We start from the raw sequence: 22,088 nt of genomic DNA on the forward strand, positions 1-22,088 counted from the left end.
TTGTAGAGTTTTAACTCTGTAACATTGCGCAGTCCAAATAACTTCTTGGATTTTGGGTAGATTAGCCTATAGGCATTAGGGTGTGGGTTTTCCTTGATTTCAAAGGGGCCTATATAGATGTCAAAAAATTTCTTTATTTCAGAACTCATCAATCTAGATTTTTCCTGTGTTTTTACTAAAACCAGATCTCCTGCCCTGAACTGTACTCCTTTACTTCTTGCATCATGTCTCCGCTTTCTTACCTCTCCTTGTCTTTTCATAGTGTTCCTAACAGCTGTCTCTCTTTCCTGGGGTGTCATAGTTTGACAAGGTGGGAAATCAACATTCCCAGAAATCAAATTTGCAGGTCGTCTATTAAACATTACTTCGTAAGGTGAGAAACCAGTGGATGAATGCTGTAGGCTGTTCATTATATCCTCAAAGTCAGTAACATTTTCAATCCAATTAACATGATTTTTACTACAGTATGTTCTGCAGAGCCTTCCAATTTCCCTCATGTACCTTTCTGCTGGGTTACTTGATGGGTGACAAACCGAAATCAAGATATGTTTTATTCCTGTATCTTCAATAAAATTTTTCCATAATTTAGATGTAAACTGTGACCCATTATCAGACATAATGGCCTGGGGAATACCAACATTTGTGAAATAATGATTTGTCAGCTTGATGATAATTTGTTTACTGGTTGCTCTCTTTAATGTATACAATTTTATAAATTTAGAGAAAACGTCAACTATAACGAAGATGTAACTATACCCTCCCCTTGACCTTGGTAGTGGTCCATATAGATCAATAGCTGTTAATTCAAGGTTTTTATTTGGTAAAATGTTTTGCATCAATCCTTTAGATGTTTGGTTGCTCACTTTTACTCTCTGACAACGATCACAGGTTTCAAGTTTTTTCTTCACTCTCCTACTGATATTATAGAAGTATACATTTTCCTGTATCTTCTGTATACATTTTGTTGCCCCGCAGTGTCCGAAGCTTTCGTGTATGTAACTGATTAACGTGTCAATACATTGCTCAGGCCAACATAGTTTCCAATTGTCTAAGTCAGGTCTAGGTCTCCTAAACAAAATCCCTTTTTGTACTTTATAATACTGATCTACCTTTTCTCCTCCCTTTTTCCCTATATAACTTTTAACCAACTTCCAATTTTCATCATGGTTTTGGTTTCTACGAATATCATTACAGATTTTCAGTATTTCAGCTTCATCTTTTACACCCTTTAAGTACATAAGTTTGAACTCTTTCTCCTCTTTTCCATAAGTATTTTCAACATCTGCACCTACTGGTAGTCTGGAAAGGGCATCTGCAATGACATTATGTTTACCCTGAATAAATTTGATCTCGTAGTCAAACTGTTGAAGGAATAAAACCCACCTTGTTATACGGTCATGATAGAGTCTGCACTCCTGAATGTACGATAGAGCTTTATGGTCAGAGAAAACAATTACCTTGTGGCCTAAAAGATAACTTTTAAACTTATTAAATGCCCAGTGGATGGCAAGTAGTTCCTTCTCTGTGACTGTATATGATTTTTCATACTTTTGTAAAACCCGGCTAGCAAAAGCAATAGAATGGTGTTCTAATTTTCCTTCTACTTCTATGTTTTGAAACAAGTGTGCTCCTAAACCTGTCTCACTACTATCTGTCATTATACAGAATGGTAACGACATAACAGGTCTATACAACATTTGACTTTGGGACAGTTGTTGTTTTATTTCCACGAACGCATCCTGACATTCTTGTGTCCAATCCCAAACAGTATTCTTTTTTAGTAAGTTACATAAGCAGTTTGCATTTAAAGCTTGGGTACTAAGAAATTTTCTATAGAATCCAGTGAGACCAAAAAAGGACTTGAGTTGTTTTTTGTTCTTGGGAGTAGGGAAGTTTACAATGGCCTCAAGTTTATCCTTATCAGGTAAGATTCCCTTTTCTGAAATATTATGCCCCAAAAATTTCAGTTCTTTAACTCCAAAACAACATTTTTCCAATTTTACGGTCATTCTCCCTTCCCTCAATTTTGAACAGACTTGTCTCAGAAGGTTTAGATGATCTTCCCAGGTTTTTCCAGTTACAAGGATGTCATCTACATACACTATTAATTTTGAAGACAATTCATCACCTAATACAAAATCCAGTGCTCTGATAAATTCAGCCACCGATACATTCAATCCAAAAGGGACAACACAATATTGGTAACTTTTGCCACCATACAAAAAGGCAGTATACTTCCTAGAATCAAGTTCAAGTGGTATTTGGTGAAAACCAGATGTCAAGTCTAGGCTACTCATAAACTTTACATTATCAAATTTGTGCAGGAGTTCATCCATATTGTCAGGATGGTCATTTTCTCTAATCAAAAACTTATTAAGGTGCCTAGAGTCAATTACGAGTCTAACCCCACCATTTCTCTTAGACACAACTACTAATGGGTTGTTGTAAGCACTTCTACTCCTTTCTATAATCCCCCAAGTTTCCATTTTTTGGATTTCCCTTTCTACATCTTTTTTCCTGGAGAATGGAATGCCATATGGTTTTAGGAAGAAAGGATGATGATCTCTGAGCTGAAGTCTGCACTGATAGTCTTTTACCTTCCCTGGTCTCTCACTGAATGTATCCTGAAATTCCCATAACACTTCTCGTAACTGATTTTTCTGACTTTCACTTAGATTTACAGCTTCCTTCAATTTTACTTCGACTAATTCTTCGAAATTTTGTTCATTTATAAGATCAAAGGATGTGTTATCACTTATGGCTTGATTATCTACCTTGCTTACAACAGCTTTGATATGGTTGCAAGAATTACTACAGTTAAGGATGTACATTTCTGTTTTCAGAATACTATTTTTCTCGGGTTCAGTAATTATAACAGTCTTATCTTCCCAAGAGAAGCTTACACCCACTTTTAAGACCCAATCCATGCCAAAAATGATATTTTCTTCTAACCTTGGGACCACAAGGCAACCCTGCTCAAACTCCACATTTTCAATTTGAAACGTTAACAATACTTGACTCTTAACTACCTTACTTTGCCTACCAGTGGCACCTCTGATTTTTACCCCTACAACCGGCATTTCTACAAAGTTCTTACCATCTCTAATTTTATCTCTAAATTTTTCTGAAATTGCGCATATGGGGCTTCCTGTATCAATAAGACAGTGCCCTTCCCACTGATTTACTCTTATTTTAATGTATGGACAGCCTAATTCCTTTTCATCTGCCTTCCCCTCGGGGACTTCATATAATAAATCTTTTTCAATTTCTTTATAATTTCCATCTCCTTCCTCCCTTTCAGTCTTCATCAGGTTTACCTGATTTTCAGATTCTAAGTTACTAGTGTCAAGTTTACACTTTGGCTGCACACAAAATATCTCCTTACTGTTTATGTACCTTTCACTCAGACTCTTTCTTTTACTCTCCCACCAGCGTGGGCATAAAACTCTACTAATTATACTTAGACGATACCAAAACACTTTGCTACTACAATTCTCATTATACTGGTTCCACAGGATTTCTAAAAATTGGCTTCCTTTACTTTCAATAATATCACGCAAATCTAATTCTTTCACAATATTTTCACTTTTGTTATCACCACTTTGATTAACCATGAGCTCATCAGGAAAGGCATGTAGCAATTGATTTTCAGCTGTCACTTCATTATTCTTATCATATTCCTGTACTTCGTCACCACAACTATCATCAAGTTCCAAAACTTCATTATTTATTTCAATAAAAACATTGTACTCACTTACTGGTTTGCTTACCATACTTTTCACATCAAAAATACTAACATCATCACTACTATGGTATACTTTACTGCCAGTTTCATCTATTTCTCTCTGTTTTTCACTTTCTATGGTTGATTCTTTTTCCTGTTGCTTAGGTTTATCATCAGCTGATTCACTATTACCTTTTTGTGTGAACAACCCCCCCAATTCTGAACTAAAACATTTGTTACTCTCTTCATTATTAGCTTGCTCTCCCCTTTTTGCCCACCTGTAAAAATCATTTAACATCTCCTCATCCAGAATTGAGTCAGAACTTTGGTCTCTCCTATGTTTATTTTGTGGTGGTCTACTGTGCCACATAGCATCCCAAAATTTTTTATCAAAATTTATATAATTCACTTGGTATTCCTGGTTTTTAACCTGTTTGTTAATGGTACAGTTATTTACAGTATTGGGTTTTGTGTGAAAGTTAGTGGTCCTATTATGTTTAAATCGGTTCGCCCCAAAGCTGTGGACCTTCATTGAGGCGGTCCGGAGTTTTCCGGATGTCTACCTCTATTGTCACTCCTCCAATTTGTATTCATTCTGTTGTTACCTTCCCATCTGTTGTTCCTAGTTACACCATTGCTTTCCCAGTTACTCCCTCTCCAATTAGCATTGTACTCTCTTGTTCTATCATATTGGTGTTCATTCCGAAAATCTCTATCGTCCCTTCTAGGGTTCTCTCCACGGTAATCAGAATTCTACCTCCCACTGTAATGGTTTCCGTTACTAAACTGTTGCACATTTCTCTCCATTGCCCTGTCTAATTTGTCTATATATTTTAGAAACTGGTCTAAACAGTCGTCAGGTCCATGCACTAATTCCCACTGTATTCTTTCAGGTAACCTCCTTTTAAGGGCATCAATTTGCGTCATTTCGTCAAAGGGTTTATCTAGATGCACCAATTTCCTAAGTTGATCCCTGCAAAAGTCTTTCATTGAGTGGTTTCTGCCCCTGAAGATAGGCCCATTTAAAAATTCACTTTTTATTCTACCCTGTTCAGTCTCAGACCAAAACTTATTTAAGAAACTCTTCTTAAAATCATCAAACATTTTCCACTCATCAAAATGTTGGTTTGCCCAAGACAAAGCTTCTCCCTCAAGAAATTTTTTAACAAATTTAATCTTTAGATTATCAGACATGCCAGTAACAAGGTTGTCAGAGCAGTGTTGCAAAAAATCTACAGGGTGTAAATTATCACAAGGAAAACTTTTTACAGGTGAATTACTCCACACACTTCCACCAATCATACATACATTTCTAGACACAAAATTATCTTGCATTTCAGTGAATCTCTTGTCTATTACACTTAAATTACATGTTACAGACTCTTGTATCTTATTTAATTCAGCATCTAAGGAGTTAACTTTTGATTCTGTATCTAGACTTAATTTGTCTACCCTCTCCTCCACAGTTCTTTGAGCTGCAGTTAACCTTTCAATCTCTTTCCCTTGACTTGAGCTAACTGTGGCTAACTTATTTTCTAAGGTCACAAACTTATTCTCTATAGCTTCAATTTTGGAGTTCACGCCCTTCAAACTTTCTCCTAATTGAAGTTTTAAATTTGAGATCTCTTCTTTCAGTACATCACCGTTGCTTTTCATTTTTGCTTCCAGCGCTTCACTAGATGCATTTATTTTCGATTCTAGGAATTCACTATTTGAGTTCATTGCCCTTGTTAATTCGGTCTGCATTTGTCCCATTCTGGCAAAGAGTAAACTTACCCAGTCCTGTTGATCCGGTTTTCTTTCGGTTTGTGAGTCATGTGGATCGTCACTTACACCACACACGTTCGAGTCTAACATTTCTCCAACTTCCTTTTTAATTTCTTCTGATAGCGTCATGATGGCACCACGTGTTTGGATACAGTCTTGACGAAAAGTTTAAAACACACTACTTTTTCTGGTCCAGGAAACGTGTACAATGTTATTCACGTTTTACGAATTATAAAGTTTGTAATGTTCCACAAACGAAGCGCAATTAGTCCCATCGCATTTAACTGTAATATCCCGGACGAGCCCCCAAGTTTAACAGACCTCTTCCTATGATTTCCACTGTATATAAGTTGTCCTACTCCTTTGTCCACATGGTGACTTCAGGTACTACAGGAGATTCAAATTTATAGTCCGAGGTCGTTAACAAGTACGAACAGTTTGGTACTTAACTCATATCGATGGCTGCGTTGTTGTCTTCGTGAAGTCTAGAGGTGATTCCACTGCGATGTTCCCGCGGTTTTCTTTGTGTTTGGATGAGACTAACTGGTTTGTAGGGCGATGTGGTCTTTTGATTTTTAGAGAGCAAACGTTACATTAGTTTTGCAAATCACTATTTAATTCATTTATTCACATTTAACACTTCTACAATAATATGCAATAAGACATTGTTTTACACCACATCTGTATTCGCACCTCCTCTAGCCCACGCTTTTTCTCCAAAGTCCTTTAACCACCTCCCCCAAAGATCGACCTCCTTTCCGCATGTGCAAAGATAACTGTCTCTTAGTCGTTAAACTCGCAGTCAAAGGCTATATTTACATAAAACATTACACGTAAAGAAATTACTGACATACACGAAAATTACTGACATACACGATCTTACGTTCTGTTACAAGATGAACCAAGTTTTCTTAAAATTCTCCCAATAAACCCAAGTCAACCATTCACCTTGTCTACTACCATTCTTATGAGCTCATTACATTTCATATTGCTTTGCATCATTACACCTAGATGAGAAAGTCATAGCTTGACACACGGTAATGAACTGATGCATCCAAGAACATAGTGCTAATGTGTGACAGTGACAGGGTAGTGAGAGCTGTGTTTTATGGAGGGTGAGAGAAAGACACTGCCTGTGAGATTTTTATATGTACAAAATACATGTAGTTGTCAGAGACACTGATGAAGTAGGTGATCAGTGTTTTGGTGCTTAAGCAGATGTGTTTTCCTTGGATGCATAGGCTGTTGGGAGATAAGTGTTTATGAGGGAGGGTTGACAACTATCAAAGTGAAGATACAAGCACCAAAACGGCTGCTGCACCAGAATGATTTTGCTCTCTGCCATATGGCATTACATGAGGGACAGCTGCACTCATATTATGTGCAAAGTGGCAGACCATGGTCACACCTGACTTTCCAGCGTGGATTGCCTTCTGCCAATGAATGAGAGACACAATGTGGGAATGATCCACAGTCTCTTGTGCATATGTTATTTATGTTATTTACAGATGAAGCATGTTTTACCAGAGATCATGTTATGAACATATACAATATGTACATTTGAACTTATGAGAAATCACAGACATCACATCAACAAAGATTTTGAATTATGTTTTTGCATGTGTCATCGGTGAGTAGTTCATAGGTCTGCATTTCATATCCTAGCTGACTGCAACACAAGCTTATCGACTATTTGGATGATAGGTACTCCAACTTGAACATCGATTTTTTTTGTGTGTGTGTGTGTGTGTGTGTGTGTGTGTGTGTGTGTGTGTGTGTGTGTCTCCCAGCCCTGTTAATAGTATCAACATACTTCAGACCATTGGTTTCTGGACCTATGTTTATTATAATTATTTTCTTGTTCATTTGTGCTGTACTTGCTCTTTCATTTGTATCTGCAGTGACCAAACACCCTAACGTATTACAGCTACAATTAAATATTTCATTTTATACTTTTATACTCAATCAGCAGTGTAGAAACAAAAGAAAAAAGCAACATAAATATAACAGTAATTGATTGTTCGATTAAGGTCCACTAAGCACACTTTATCAGAAACTCTACACTGATAATACTGAATACATTATACTTTTAGTACTGTCTCACAGCAAGGGGACACTTTCATTGGTCCACCATGTGACAAATTTCGAAACGAGGGCACATTTTCATTGGGCGATCATATGAGTAGCCTCATGGTGAGGGCACACTTTCATTGGTCTGTCGTATGTCAGACACCCTAGCAAGGGCACACTCTCATTGGTCTTTCATGTATGGGTTTCAGTGGTAAAGGGACACATACAGGATTTGGAGCCTCACAGAATGGGATGACTAGGATGGTTGTTCCTGTGTATTCTGAGGTGTAAGTGGAAGGTAGAGATGTGCAGATCAAGATGAGTAAGGAGTTCTACAGATGAACTGTGAGCCTTTGTCAGAGGCCTACAGTTTTCATGATTTTCTTCAGGATAATAAGGATGTAAGGAATATGGCCATTAAGCACAGTTTTGTATGTCAGGGTGTCAGGGATCTGACCTATTCCCTTTACAGAATACTCTCTATTTTTCAAGGACCATGTTGTTAATGTGTGACCTCCCTCTCATTCCAACCTGGAATTTTGCCTCCTGAAAGTAAGTTCTGTAATTCTTGTAATTTATAGTTTCCTCAAGTGAGTTCTGCTTTTGATGCATGTATTCATAGCTTTACATTTAAAATGTTCTTCTTTCCCACAACAGTAACTACATGAATGAATGAAAATGTTTCAGTGCTGATTCCATGAGAACTGCAGTCATAACTGACTTACACCCTGCCACAACGTACCACATAAGAATGCTTGCTACTAATGCTATTGAGGCTAGCCCTTTCACAGATACCCTCACTGTGAAGACACAAGAAGAAGGTAATATTTATTTGAAAGTGCTGTCTGAAAGTGGCAACTTTTTAATCTTCTCTGAGTATATTATCTTTCATGCATAATTTCCTAAATGAATCACAGATTTTGGTTGTGAAATAAACTACTGCTTCTAACAAATGACTATCAGTTCCAGCTGCTCCACCACAGGACCTGAATGCAGAAACTATTGGTCCTGATGAATTGCTGATATCATGGAAGGTACATTTCATTTCTCATGAAAGTAGGGGGAGTAAGAAATGGCAGTCTGAGTATCAATAGTATTAAAAAAATTTGGCACAGAGGAACTAAAGTAGCAGCAAATATCTTCACACTGGTTTCTTTTTTTGAACAATGGGAAGTCCACAATGGAATAAAAACAATATGGACAGGGCAGATTATTACTCACCACAAAGAGCGGGCACTGAGTTGTGGGCAGGCACAATGAAAAAGAATGCTAAAAATTTGGAAGAAGGACTTTGTCTGAAAGCTTAAATATTTCAAGAATCCATTTTCATTGTGTCTGCCACTCAATGTCTGTTCCATATGGTGTGTGGCAATCTATCCTTCCCATATTGTTGGTTTCTTTTTTTTTCACTTTTCTTGTAAGGCAAGCATAAGATTATATTTGTTCTAATGGAAGTACATTACAATAGATTAAATATTATTAAAAAGAAAATGAAATCAACATAATGTTTTAAACTTTTGTTGGTACAGAGAGAAAAGGAGGAGAATATTTGAGAATTTTTCAGCTCTTAAACACATAATACGCTCAAGAGCCAAAGAAACTGGTATACCTGCCTATACCTGCCTAATATCTGTATGGCCCTGTGAGCATGCAGAAGAACCACAACATGACATGGCATGGACACAACTAATGTCTGAAGCAACACTGGAGCAAATTGATACCGTGAATCCTGCAGGACTGTCCATAAATCCATATGAGTAAGAGGGGGTGGAGCTTTATTCTGAACGGCATGTTGCAAGGCATCCCATATATGCTCAATAATATTTATGTCTGCAGAATTTGGTGGCCAGTGGAAGTGTTTAAACTCAGAAGTGTGTTCCTGGAACTAATATGTAGCAATTCTGGACATGTGGGGTACCACATTGTCCTGCTGGATTTGTCAGAATGCACAATGGACATGAATGGATGCAGGTGACCAGACAGGATGCTTACATGCGTGTCACCTGTCTGAGTCATATCTAGACGTATCAGGGGTCCCATATCACTCCGACTGCATATGCCCCACATCACTACAGAGGCTCCACCAGCTTGAACAGTCCTCTGCTGACATGCAGGGCCCATGGATGCAGAAGGTTGTCTCCATACCCATACACATCCATCTGCTCAATGCAATTTGAAATGAGATTCATCCAATCAGGCAACACTTTTCCAGTCATCAGCAGTCCAATGTCATGCTGACGGGTCCAGGCAAGGCATAAAGCTTTGTGTCGTGCAGTCATCAAGGGTACACAAGTGGGCCTTGGCTGCAAAAGCCCACATCAATGACATTTCATTGAATGTTTTGCACACTGACACTTGTTGATGGCCCAGCACTGAAATCTGAAGCAGTTTGGGAAAGGATTGCACTTCTGTCATGATGAAAGAATCTCTTCAGTTGTCATTGGTCCTGTTCTTGCAGGACTTTTTTCCGGCTGCAGCGATGTCAGAGATTTTATGTTTTACTGGATTCCTGATATTTACAGTACACTTGTGAAATGGTTGTACAGGAAAATCCCCTCCCCACATCATTAATATATGCGGGATCTGTGTCCCATCACTTGTGTGTTACCAACTATAACACCACCTTCAAACTCACTTAAATCTTGATAACCTGCCATTGTAGCAGCAGTAACTGATCTAACAACTGTGACAGACACCTGTTGTCTTGTATAGGCATTACCAAAAGGAACACTATATTCTGCATGTTTACACATCTCTGTATTTGAATATGCATGCGTATACCAATTTCTTTGCTGCTTCAGGGTATAAGTTTTATAGAAGTGAAGTTAAAGCTGAGATCATTAATAATTACTTGATTAATTATTCATTATGTAATTGGTGATGCTGAGAATGTAGGCATGACAGTCCAACAAAACATGCAGAATGAGAAATATCATACTGCCAAAATATAAAATGGATTCCAAATCATTTTTACTGCTCGTTCCAATTTTCTTTAAACGTTCACAGTAAACAGCAGACTGGATGGTTGCATTAGATCTGTATAAATGTACCATCTATATACATGACTGTCATCAGGAAATCATACCATAAATTGGAATCATTTGAAGCTGTGTATTTTGATGGTATTTTAAATGAGACCCAGTTTCATGAAAGCCTGATGTTCACTCATTCATTCACACATAGTGTTCCATAAGTCTCATCATGAAGAAGAATCTTCATGGAAGAGAGTGAAGTTGTCCATTAATATGCAGAAGCAACCACTTTAGGCCATTTTATCTTAAACTTGCAAATGTACTGAACTATGGAGAAATCAATTAACCAATTCTTATGTTCACAACTCGTTTAAAGATACCGGTACTTGTTCAAAACTTTTGCAAACCCTGAAATGCTGCGAATGATTCCCCCAGTAGTTCAAATTTTACTGCCACAGATGAAACCGATTTTTTTAAAACCATCTTGTCCCCATACCATGTTTATTATTTACCCTTTAAAATCTTGCTATGTAATTTAAGATAGGGTTCTCTGGAAGTCACCTATACATGCCTATATTCCTCCTAGAACACACTGTGTGTTCATCATTAATTTTCTCCCTCTTAATTGGATTTTAAGGAAATTTTATCAGTATGTAATTACTAAATATATTCTCTAAAGATTTGTGTGAGCTACAGGAATAGTTCTTTAGTGTTCATGTTTCTTCTTGTGGCTGCACAGAATGGTCAAATATTCTTAATGCACACATATGCTCTGTTCTCTAGTATTTTTTCTGAGAATACTGATTGTATTATGTTCAAAAAAGAATATTGTGACTCATGGTGTCCTTTTTTATTTAAGTAGCCTCCACCACCTGACACTTGGAATGGAAATATACTTGGATACATTGTACATTGGAATATTCACGGAATGGCTCCATTGGACACAAATAGTACAAACACACATTTGGTTAGTAAAAACAAGCACAATCTTTTGAAAGTCTGGAACTGTAGTAATAGCTAAGAACTCATACCAGTGCTACAATAACATTTCATGTTTCCAGGTAAGAGGTCTAATGACTACTGAGGCACGATTAAAGCAGCTTAAAAAGTTCACAAGATATGATGTGTATGTTCAGGCATTCAACAGTATGGGGCCTGGACCAAAATCATCTGCTGTCACTGCTACAACACGGGAAGGAGGTCAATTACATTTAATTCTAATTGTCACATAGGATTAAGAAGTCACATTAACTCCTTCTCTTTCCATTGTAGATGCCTAATGAGGCTTGTTTCTGTAACTGCTGAACTAGCCTACAGTCCTTTTTTATGTTTGTGTTTACAGTTACATCAAGTTTCTTGAAATAAGTGATTTTCCTGCAGCATGGAACTATTTAATTTGAAACAAACAAATAAAAACCATTTTACATGGGATAATGAGTTTGCAGAAGTGCTTCACTAGCGGCTTACATTTACATTATCAATGTGATTTAGAACACTGAGTCTCTTATTACATTATATGATTATTCTTTTTTTTTACCTTAAGGTGTGACCAAGGCATATTTAACAACTCTAAGAAATAACTTCCAAACAAAATTAGAGCATTAGCAATTCTGCAATTAGCTTTTAGGAACCAGGTGCAGAATCTTCTTAAACTCAGCAGCCCATCTCAAGAATGATCACTTCTGCTCTGAGAGACAACAAAACCCAACTTCAGGCTGTTGGGGAGAGAAAATGATACATCTTCAAAATGTAACAAAGGGGAAAAAATACAAATGTGGGTAAGCTACTGTGAACAATGTAGTGACTGCTCTATTACAGGTGAGATATACAAGGTGTAAATTTTAAGTTAACGAACCAGAATAACTCAAAACATAAGCTTCACACGAAAAAATGTGTAGAATCCAAAGTTGATTATTTTTGAGGGGAACATCTGCTGGTGCTAAATTTAGCCCACCTCCCCTGCCTCCTGGGGGTGGGGCAGAAAGCAGCTTTCAAATTTCAAATGGGAACCCCCATTTTTTATCGCAGAATCAGATTCTACATAAAAACTATGTACATTTTGTCTTAAACATTTGCTTTGATTCTTGGTAGCTGGTGCTGTAATTCAAGAACATCCACGTTCTCATTTTTGCATGGAAAATGGTTACATAAAAATAAAAAATACTCATTTACTTTGTAAATTTTGATTCGCTCAAACTAAAACTCTCCGTCTCTCTCTCCATAGGGTGGGGTTTGAGAGAGAGGAATTAGAGTTTTACAAATGTTGACACAAATATTATTGTTTTCCACAGATTTGGATAAGTTTTGTTTGTTTTGTGGTTATGAGGCCACACAACTTTTAATTATCAAACAAATCATCTAACTAGCTAACTAACTAACCAAACATCCTACTTACTAATGATTGAACTCATTAATTAAAAAACTAACTGGCTCACGAACCTAATTTTTTATTAGATTTGGAGTAATCACCATTGTTTCTCGAAAAGTCTCACAACTGAGGTGCTTGCTTGGTTTGAGTCTTTTAGTTTCGGGTGGAAAAACATAGAAAACGACATTCATAAATTTATTGACTTAAATCATATTGTTCACACCTTTATTTTATTTTGGAATATCATGGCTGTTATATAATCAATATCCCACTTAGCCCTGATTTATAATCGATGCTCTTATCTAGCCCTTGCTGATGAGCGGTGTAATGTTTCGGACTGCCACCAATAGGTAGCGCAGGGATGAGAAATTCGCCCTTACTTGTTGTAAGATAGGACTTCAGAAATAATAAGTATTAATGTCATAAATGCAGTTTAACTTTTACCCGTCTGAGCATTCAGACAGCAATACATCGTTTATAAGGATTGTCTTTTGAGTGACTTATGTTTGATTAACTTGTGCAACTTCTTTCATGGCTTTTGCTTGCTACCAGTCACATTTGATGTGGAGTTAGTATTGCTAGGCGGAATTACGCCAAGTGGGCTGCTTCTCGCTCATAGAAATTCTAACCCTGTCTTTCTCTATGCTTTCCTCTCTTGAGATTAATATGTGGTATATGTCGGTGGAAGAAAAAATTGAGATGGTCTACATTTATGGAGAAAGTAGGAGAAATTTTGATGATGCAGTCATGCTTTATGCGGCGTGTTTTCCTGGCCAAGTATGATCACGGTCCTCTTTTGTACGAGTTATTAAACAATTTTCTGCAGAAGGTAGTGTGAACCAGAAAAAAGAGTCTGTGCAGCTACTGTTTGTGGAGAAAACAATCAATTGGCAGTGCTAGCCACTGTGGCTCATAATCTAGATGCGAGCACAAGAGGAATATCAAGGCAATCAGGAATTTCACACATGAGTGTTTGGAAAATCCTGAAGCTCCACAAATTTCATCCATACCCGGTATCCATGCATCAGGAACTACATGGCAATGACTTCCAAAACCATCTAACATTTTGTCACTGGGCAGGTCAGCGGATTCAAACATTGACTTTCTCCAATGGGGCAACATTCACAAACCACAGCGAAGTTAATTGCCATAACATGCATTACTGGAGTGAACAGAAACCACATTGGATTCGAGAAGTCAGCCATCAGCGACGTTGGTCGGTTAATGTTTGGTGTGGTATAATTGGCAATAAACTGATCAGTCCATATGTTATCAATGGTAATTTGAATGGCAACAGATATTGAAACCTACTTGAAAATGAACTGCCAGATCTACTTGAAGACCTGAGCATCAAACTCTGACAAAACATGTGGTTTCAACATGATGGTTGTCTAGTGCATTATTCATTAGTAGTGCATGATATACTAGATTGACTTTACCATGGTCACTGGATCGGCAAGGCTGGTCCTGTGAATTGGCCAGCCAGATCGCCTGACCTTACCTTGCCACATTTTTTTCTTATTGGTTTATCTACAAGATATCGTTATCAGGAAACGCCTAACACTCATGAAAGCATGATGCAAAGAATAAGAGATGTTTGCACTGCCATTACACCAGACATGATATCAAGATATGTGCAGGGATTTGCAGGACAAGTCAATAAATGCATCAAAGTTGGAGGTCATCTCTTTGAACATTTGATTTCATAAAATGGTGAGATGCAAGAGATTTATGGACAACAAGAAGTCTGAAAGTGAGAGGCAAGGGGTCTCACTGGAAACAAGCACCCTGAAATTCATTTACTTGCTAGTATTTGCAAATAATTAACAATAACACGAAACCAATCATTCCTTTTCAGGACCACCAAATTTCAAATGGGATAAGTTCATCTTTAGTTGGTGAGTGGGTTAGTCTTTTCCTCAGTTAGTCTTTTATTTTGTTTACTCTGTGAGTTAATGAGTTCACTCATTAGTAAGTAGGATGTTTGGTTAGTTAGTTAGCTAGTCAGATGATTTGTTTGATAATTAAAAGTTATGTGGCCTCATGACCACGAAACAAACAAAACTTATCCAAATCTGCGAGAAAAAATAATATTTGGGTCAACATTTGTAAAACTCTAATTTGTCTCTCTCAAACCCCACCCTATGGGGAGAGAGGGAGAGTTTTAGTTTTAGTGAATTAAAATTTATGAAGTAAATAAGTAATTTTTATTTATCCATAATCATTTTCCATGCAAAAATGAGAACATGGATTTTCTTGAATTACAGTCCCAGCTACCAAGAATCAAAACAAATGCTTAAGACAAAATGTACATAGTTTTTTATGTAGAATCTGATTCTGCAATAAAAAATGGGGGTTCCTGTTTGAAATTTTAAAGTTGCCTCCCACCCCACCCCCAGGGCACTGGTGTGGCAGGCTAATTTTAGCACCAGCAGATGTCCCCCTCGAAAATAATCAATTTTGGATTCTACACATTTTGTTGTGTGACGCTTATTTTTCGAGTCATTCTGGTTTGTCAACTTAAAATTTACAACCTGTATATGAAGGCATCACCCACCGCCATAGTACACGTTCATGCCTCCTGCTTCCAAAGGTGATGAGGAGTTTGAAATGATATATCCTGTGGTAACAAATATTTAATTTGTTAGGGGAGGCCAATTTAATTATGATGGGGGAATGGAATTTGATAAGGTAAGGATGAGAAGAAGAAAGGAAAAGGGGATGAAAAGGGAAGGTGCTAGTACAATTTTGCATGGAGGACACTGTAATCAATGTAAAACCTCAGTTTAAGAATCATGAAAGATGGCTGAGTATGTGGAAGCAATAGGAAATGACTGACACAATAAAAACCGAAGATAGATTAAAGTTGTGAAATAGTGAAGGCAACAGAGGATCAAATAAGCAAAAACATACTTGGATAACACATGCTATATGGAATTTGAATGATGAAAGGGGAATATGTAATAACTGTAGATGGAGACTAAGGTTTTACTACAGTGACAACATTCAAATGGGAGTAGGTTGCAGTAGTTACACGACACAAGGCTGGCACAGTTGAGACTGCTGTAGAGGCCACATCAGACCAGTAACCAGAATGGGGACATTAAAAGCAGCATCAAGAAAGGGAAAAAATTATAATATTAAGTTGGGCACGTATCACAAAGCTCCAAAACAATACTACAACCACCTGTGTTTGTTATAAGGAATCTCCTGATAAGTTATACACTGAGTCAAAATTCGAACACTGAAATAAACTTTTTTATTCTTATAAAAAATTTTCAGTCTCATTATAAACTAAATGAAACAGATAAGAATAAAGCATAGCTAATGTTCTATTTTGTATAGTTCCAGATGCTGCGCCACAAAATGTAAGTTGCTTTCCCTTGTCATCACAGAGCATGAAAGTGAACTGGACTCCACCACCAGTACAACACCATGGGGGAGTCATACAAGGCTATAAAGTTATTTACAAGCCTGTCATCAGTGATTCCAGTAAGCTACATATAATATATTTGTGCATATCTTTTGTAGCCTACGTAAATGAAGTAGTAATCATAATATATATATATTCTTTTTAATTGTTTTAGAACATAGAAATACAGGAAATGTATAACATGATGATCTCTCATATAATGGGAAAGAGCATGACTTTTTCATTTGCCAGGAACTATGTAATCCTCAGATTTACATATAGTGCATAAATCTCCATTAAGTCCAGATACATTTCTTGGTCTTGTAACATTGTTACCTGTAAAATGTAAACATAAATGTCATGTGACAAGGGCCTCCCATCGGGTAAACCATTCGCTGTGTGCAAGTCATTTGATTTGACGCCACTTCGCTGACTTGTGCGTCAATGGGGAGGAAATGATGATGATTAGGACAACACACCACCCAGTCCCTGAGGGGAGAAAATCTCTGACCCTGCTGGGAATCAAATCCGGGCCCTTAGGATTGATATTCTGTCATGCTGACCACTCAGCTGCAGGGAGGGGGGGGGGGCGACATTGTTACCTGTAATTCCTATAAGAACATGCAAACATAGGGAAAAAAAAAGATTTTTCTGTCCAAATTTTGACAAATGTAGTAATTTATCTTCTCCATTCTCGTCCTTTTACTCATTAAATTCACTACTAGCACCAAACCTCATTTGAATCTATATAGTTAATAGCATGTTTTGTGGCAAAGCATAATTCAAAACAATGTAATGCTTCTGCTTTAATGCAGCATAAACTGCAACAGTTAATGTGCTCTTTTATGTCTTTAAAGTATGAGAACTGTAGAGTGTACGGAATAAAATGGGTCATGAAAAGTCAAGAATGGCCAAAGCTATTTTTTCTATCACTCACAATACTAAGTTCAGGAACTAAGGAACCTTCTACTCCACTAGCATGCTTACTAAATATATTCTGGAGAATAGAAATGCATCTTTCACTCTTACTTCCATATATGGGGACAAAATCTTTCAAAAAAATAAATAAATAAATAAAAATGTGGAATTGGTGGTATTTAGCACAGTATAGCTAAATTAGTCATTTTTACAAAGTGTAACAAAATTTGGCCCTTTTCCACATAAAAATGTTCCTAATATTCACAGCTGATTGTTACTGAAAGTTGAAATTGGATTTTGACTTCTTTCTCCCACCTTACAACGAATGTTCATTACCCATACAATGAACTATGATATAATGTCAAACAAAAATATCCTACTTCCATGAACTCCATTCCAGTAACAGTTTTAATCGCTTATATTACATTTCCTAGTACTTTTGTACAACAAATAAAACAAAAATGAAGTATTTTGTAGAGTTTTTATGTGGTTCATCAATTAAATTACATAGTTTTGTAGTGCGTTAAATATAAATAAGATGACCACCAAATATGGGACTTCAAACATAAATGTATTGTATGCTAGCCAAGATCTTCCAGGATACTTGATGTGACAGAAACATCACAGTTGTCACATATGACAGCCAGAAGAATTTATATCATGTTGCACGAGTAGTATAAGTGATCACTTATGAAGTCACATTCATCAGTTTCACCAACTCATAGCCAATTGATTACCTTTCAAAATTACCTACACCTCAGTCTAACTGCATTCAGTAGTAAAAATGATACTGAATAAATAAGGAAATAATCATTCTTAGTGTCCTGTTTTACTGCCAGAAACATGTCTGCATGACATCAAGTGCCCTGTGCTGTGATTTACTGATAGAAGCAAACCAAGGAGGCACCATGTTGATTTACATGTCTGTGAAGCTAAAGCACAGATTTGGCTGTTTTCGTTTTTATGCTTGTGTACTACAAAAATATGCAATTTAACTGATGTATCACATTGATAATCTCTCCAAAGTTCGTCTTTTTGGTTCAATTTGCTGCACAAAAATATTAGAAAATGTGACACTGCTGAATAAAACTATTATCTCTATTCCAGATTAATTATTGTGGGAAAAGGAATTTTGGGTAACAAAATCAGCAAGCTTCTGAAAAATGTAATGGGACAAATACTTCAGACAGGTATGAAGGGAGAAACTGTTATGTACTAGACTGCACATTCAAATTTGACTAACACCTCTTTCGGTCACAGATCCACGCAAGTCTGTGTTCACAGCCCTAGGTCATTGTTTTAACCATGGAATGATAATTATAAACTCTAGTAATGCTGACATCACAAAAACACCATTAGCTGTATCTGGAATGGCACCTCTCAGCCATGTTCACATTCTAAACACAATTTCCTTTGTAATTTAGTGGAAATGCTACTTTACATGCAAGCAGGAAATGTGGACAATGTCAAATGTCTTGTGTTGTGCTGAGTGGACACAATCTGAAACAAATATATGTAAATACCTTACTATTGGCATTGTGAAACAACACTGAATGGCAACACAGTAATTCCACATGACACAGTTCTATGACATAACTTTGGATGCAACTCAGAAACACATCAACACTGCTTTTATATACACACACTCAACAAAAAAGAATTAAAACAACCCAGTCAACTCTAAGTTTGTAACTGCAGCAATTTGTTGCTAGTTAATCAATGCAAAGGTTAGAGGTCAAATAATGAGACCAAATAGTTTTAAATGAACATTATCTGTAGTCTGTTTCAATTCTGCTACAGTTGTGATTCAGTTTTGTTGATGGAATCAGCAGTTGATACTGCCAGATTGTTACCATATTAGGAAACAAAGAAATATCCCCATATTTATGAGCAGTTTCTCACTCGTTCCAGAAGCACAGATCTGTTTTGCGTAGACTCAGAAGTTTTTCCAGTCAGCTGTTCCTTTCACTGTCCCTTAATGTGCAGTAAGTAAGTGCATGCACAAGTTCCTAGAGTGGTTGCCTGGCTTTGTGTTGGCTCAATAGTAGCCAGGTTCCTTCTGTCCCCTGACTGAATGACATTGTGTCTATCCATCTGCACAGTGCTATACCCTTTCTGTCCCATCTTGGCCCACTAAAATTCTTCACTTTGCACACACTATCATTAGATGGCACTGGCTGCTTTTGGGATGAGTCAAAGAAGGTGCTACAACATCACAAGGAATGGATATATCGCTGCTAGTGCTGGATTGCATTGAGAAAATGTACCATGATCTAATAGCGTCTGTGTGTGTGTGTGTGTGTGTGTGTGTGTGTGTGTGTGTGTGTGTGCGCGAGATGCCGTACAATAGAACTTCTGCTGCAGTTAAAGTGGTGCAAAACAAATGTTGTATTTGCACTTTTAAAATGCTCAGAAAAGTGTTAGCATAACATTTTAATAAGTTTAAATATCAAAAACACCCCCTGAAAAGTCAACAGTATCAGAACCTCTTTTTTAATGAAACAAGCACTGGGAATACATATATACGATTTTATGGTTTAGTATTTTATGAAAAAAATAACATTCATAGAAAATTAATTGAATTAAATATGAAAATAATTGAGCTATTCATAACAACCTGTAGCAAATAAATTTGAAATATAGCAAGAAGTAAGTAATACCAGTTTATGTAAAATGTTATGAATAGCTCTTTTTCTAATGACAAAGTGTAAATCAGTAGAGTATATTGCTGTTTTGATAAACTGTAATTTTTTAAATCTTTGTTATAGATCTTTGGGCTGCTGGGAGTGAAGTGAAGAGAACTGCAAGTCTTGATACTTACCTCCATGGTCTCCTTAAGTTTACAAATTACTCTGTGAGGTTGCTGGCTTACACAAGTATGGGAGATGGTGTGCTGAGTCGTGCAGTGTTTTGTTCAACAGAGCAAGATGGTAATGTTAGACAGCTGCAAGAATACTTTCTTATTATACAACCATAAACTTTCAACAACACATCTATTATGAGGGGTATTCAACTTAATTATTACCTCAAAAAAATAAAGCTGTTACCATGGAACTTGGTGTGGCTTTAATCCTTCTCTATATACTCACCCTTCAATGCAACACATTTTCCCAACTATTGATGACTTGGCAGAGATCTTGGTTGCATAAGTTTACATTTTGGCTGATCAGGAAATATTCCACCTAGAAAATAACATTATCATCATTCTGCAAATGCTTGCCATCCAATGGTTTCTTCATCTGAGAAAAGAACGAAGAAGTCACTGGATGCCACTTCAGGAGAATATGGGAACTAAGACAAAATTTCATAGTCTAAAAACAGCAAGTGTTACTGTGTTCTAGATAGTATGAGCTGGGGCATGGAGTGTAGACAACCTCTTGGACAGCTTTCTGTGATGCTTCATGGTGGTGGTGAAGCCATGTTGCCTACTTTGATCCTTTGTCCTGGGGTCATAGTGGTACACCCAGCATTTCATGGTGACTAGCCTTTTCCCCACAGCTTCATCAGCATATGCATTCTACACATATATTTGACACATCTCCCCTTCCACCCTCTTCCTGCCCATCTTTCCCTCCCCTGTCTCTCTGTCCACCTCACCCTCTGCCTCCCTCCGTCCACATATTCCTCAGCCGTCTCTGATCATTTCTTCCTGCTCCCCTCAACCGATGTCCATGTCTTCCAGCCCACATCTCACTGTCCATCTCTTCTGTCCTACTCCTACCTATTCATCTCCTTCTATCCAGCCCCCATTATTCATCTTATCCTGCCCCCTCTCCCATCCATATCCCCCTCCCCCTTGCCATGTCCACCTCTTCTCCCCCCTGTAAATCTGTTCCCATCTTCCTACCATATCTGTCAATCCATATCTCCTCACTACATCTTCATCTACGTGGATACTCTGCAAATCACACTTAAGTGCCTCACACAGGGTTCATTGAACCACCTTCAAAATAATTCTGTATTATTCTGATCTCGAACAGCGCACAGAAAAAAAAACACCTATATCTTCCCATGCAAGCTCTGATTTCCCTTATTTTATTATGATGATTATTTCTCCCTGTGTAGGTCAGTGTCAACAAAATATTTTTGCATTCAGAGGAGAAAGTTGGTGATTGAAATTTTGTGAGAAGTTTTCACCTCAGTGGAAAACACTGTTATTTTAATGATGTCCATCCCAAATCCTGATCATGTCAATGACACTCTCCCCCCTATTTCGCAATAATATAGAAATGTCCTTCCCCGTTTTGAATTTTCTTGATGTACTCCATTAATCCTGTCTGGTACGGATCCCACACCACACAGCAGTATTCTAAACGAGGACAAACAAGCATGGTGTAAGGAATTATTTTAGTAGATCTGTTACATTTTCTAAGTGCCCTCCAAATAAAAAAATATTAAAATCAAATTCAACAACTGTCATACCGCTCCTATTGTTGTTGTTGTGGTCTTCAGTTCTGAGACTGGTTTGATGCAGCTCTCCATCCTTCCCCACAACATTTTCTAAGTGTTCTTTCCAATTTATATTGTTCAACTCTACTTCTTCTTCTCCTCCTCCCCTTTCTCTTTGACCATCTCCACTGCCACCTCTCTCTGACCATACCTGCCTCCCTGTCCATTTCCTGTTTCTCCTTCCCTCTCCCCCTCCCGTCTTCCTAGCCCATCTGCCCAATATCTGTCTACCCTTCCCACCTCTTGCAGCTTCCTCCATCCCACTTTTTGTCCATCTCCTCTGTCAATCTATCACCATGTTGTCTCCTCCACACTTTCTCTTTTTATCTCCTCCTCCCCTTTCTCTCTGCCAAGCTTCTTCTGTTCCTCCCCACCCCCTGCCCCCTCCACCCTCTATCCATATCAGCC

The 22,088-nt window shown here is 37.5% G+C and overlaps 1 protein-coding gene across 1 annotated transcript in view; it reads left to right on the forward strand.

Annotated features, from left to right (window-relative positions):
• Positions 1 to 22,088, forward strand: part of LOC124598389 (Down syndrome cell adhesion molecule-like protein Dscam2) — a 449,350-nt gene that overhangs the window by 317,515 nt on the left and 109,747 nt on the right. Inside the window, exons 18-23 of the mRNA XM_047135997.1 lie at positions 8,249 to 8,382; positions 8,525 to 8,595; positions 11,396 to 11,500; positions 11,595 to 11,733; positions 16,247 to 16,393; positions 20,000 to 20,161. Of these exons, the coding sequence (XP_046991953.1) occupies positions 8,249 to 8,382; positions 8,525 to 8,595; positions 11,396 to 11,500; positions 11,595 to 11,733; positions 16,247 to 16,393; positions 20,000 to 20,161 (758 nt within the window). The remainder of the gene's footprint in view (positions 1 to 8,248; positions 8,383 to 8,524; positions 8,596 to 11,395; positions 11,501 to 11,594; positions 11,734 to 16,246; positions 16,394 to 19,999; positions 20,162 to 22,088) is intronic.

Source organism: Schistocerca americana, chromosome 1 (genome assembly GCF_021461395.2).
Source record: "Schistocerca americana isolate TAMUIC-IGC-003095 chromosome 1, iqSchAmer2.1, whole genome shotgun sequence".
In the NCBI taxonomy this organism is placed as follows: Eukaryota; Metazoa; Arthropoda; class Insecta; order Orthoptera; family Acrididae; genus Schistocerca; species Schistocerca americana.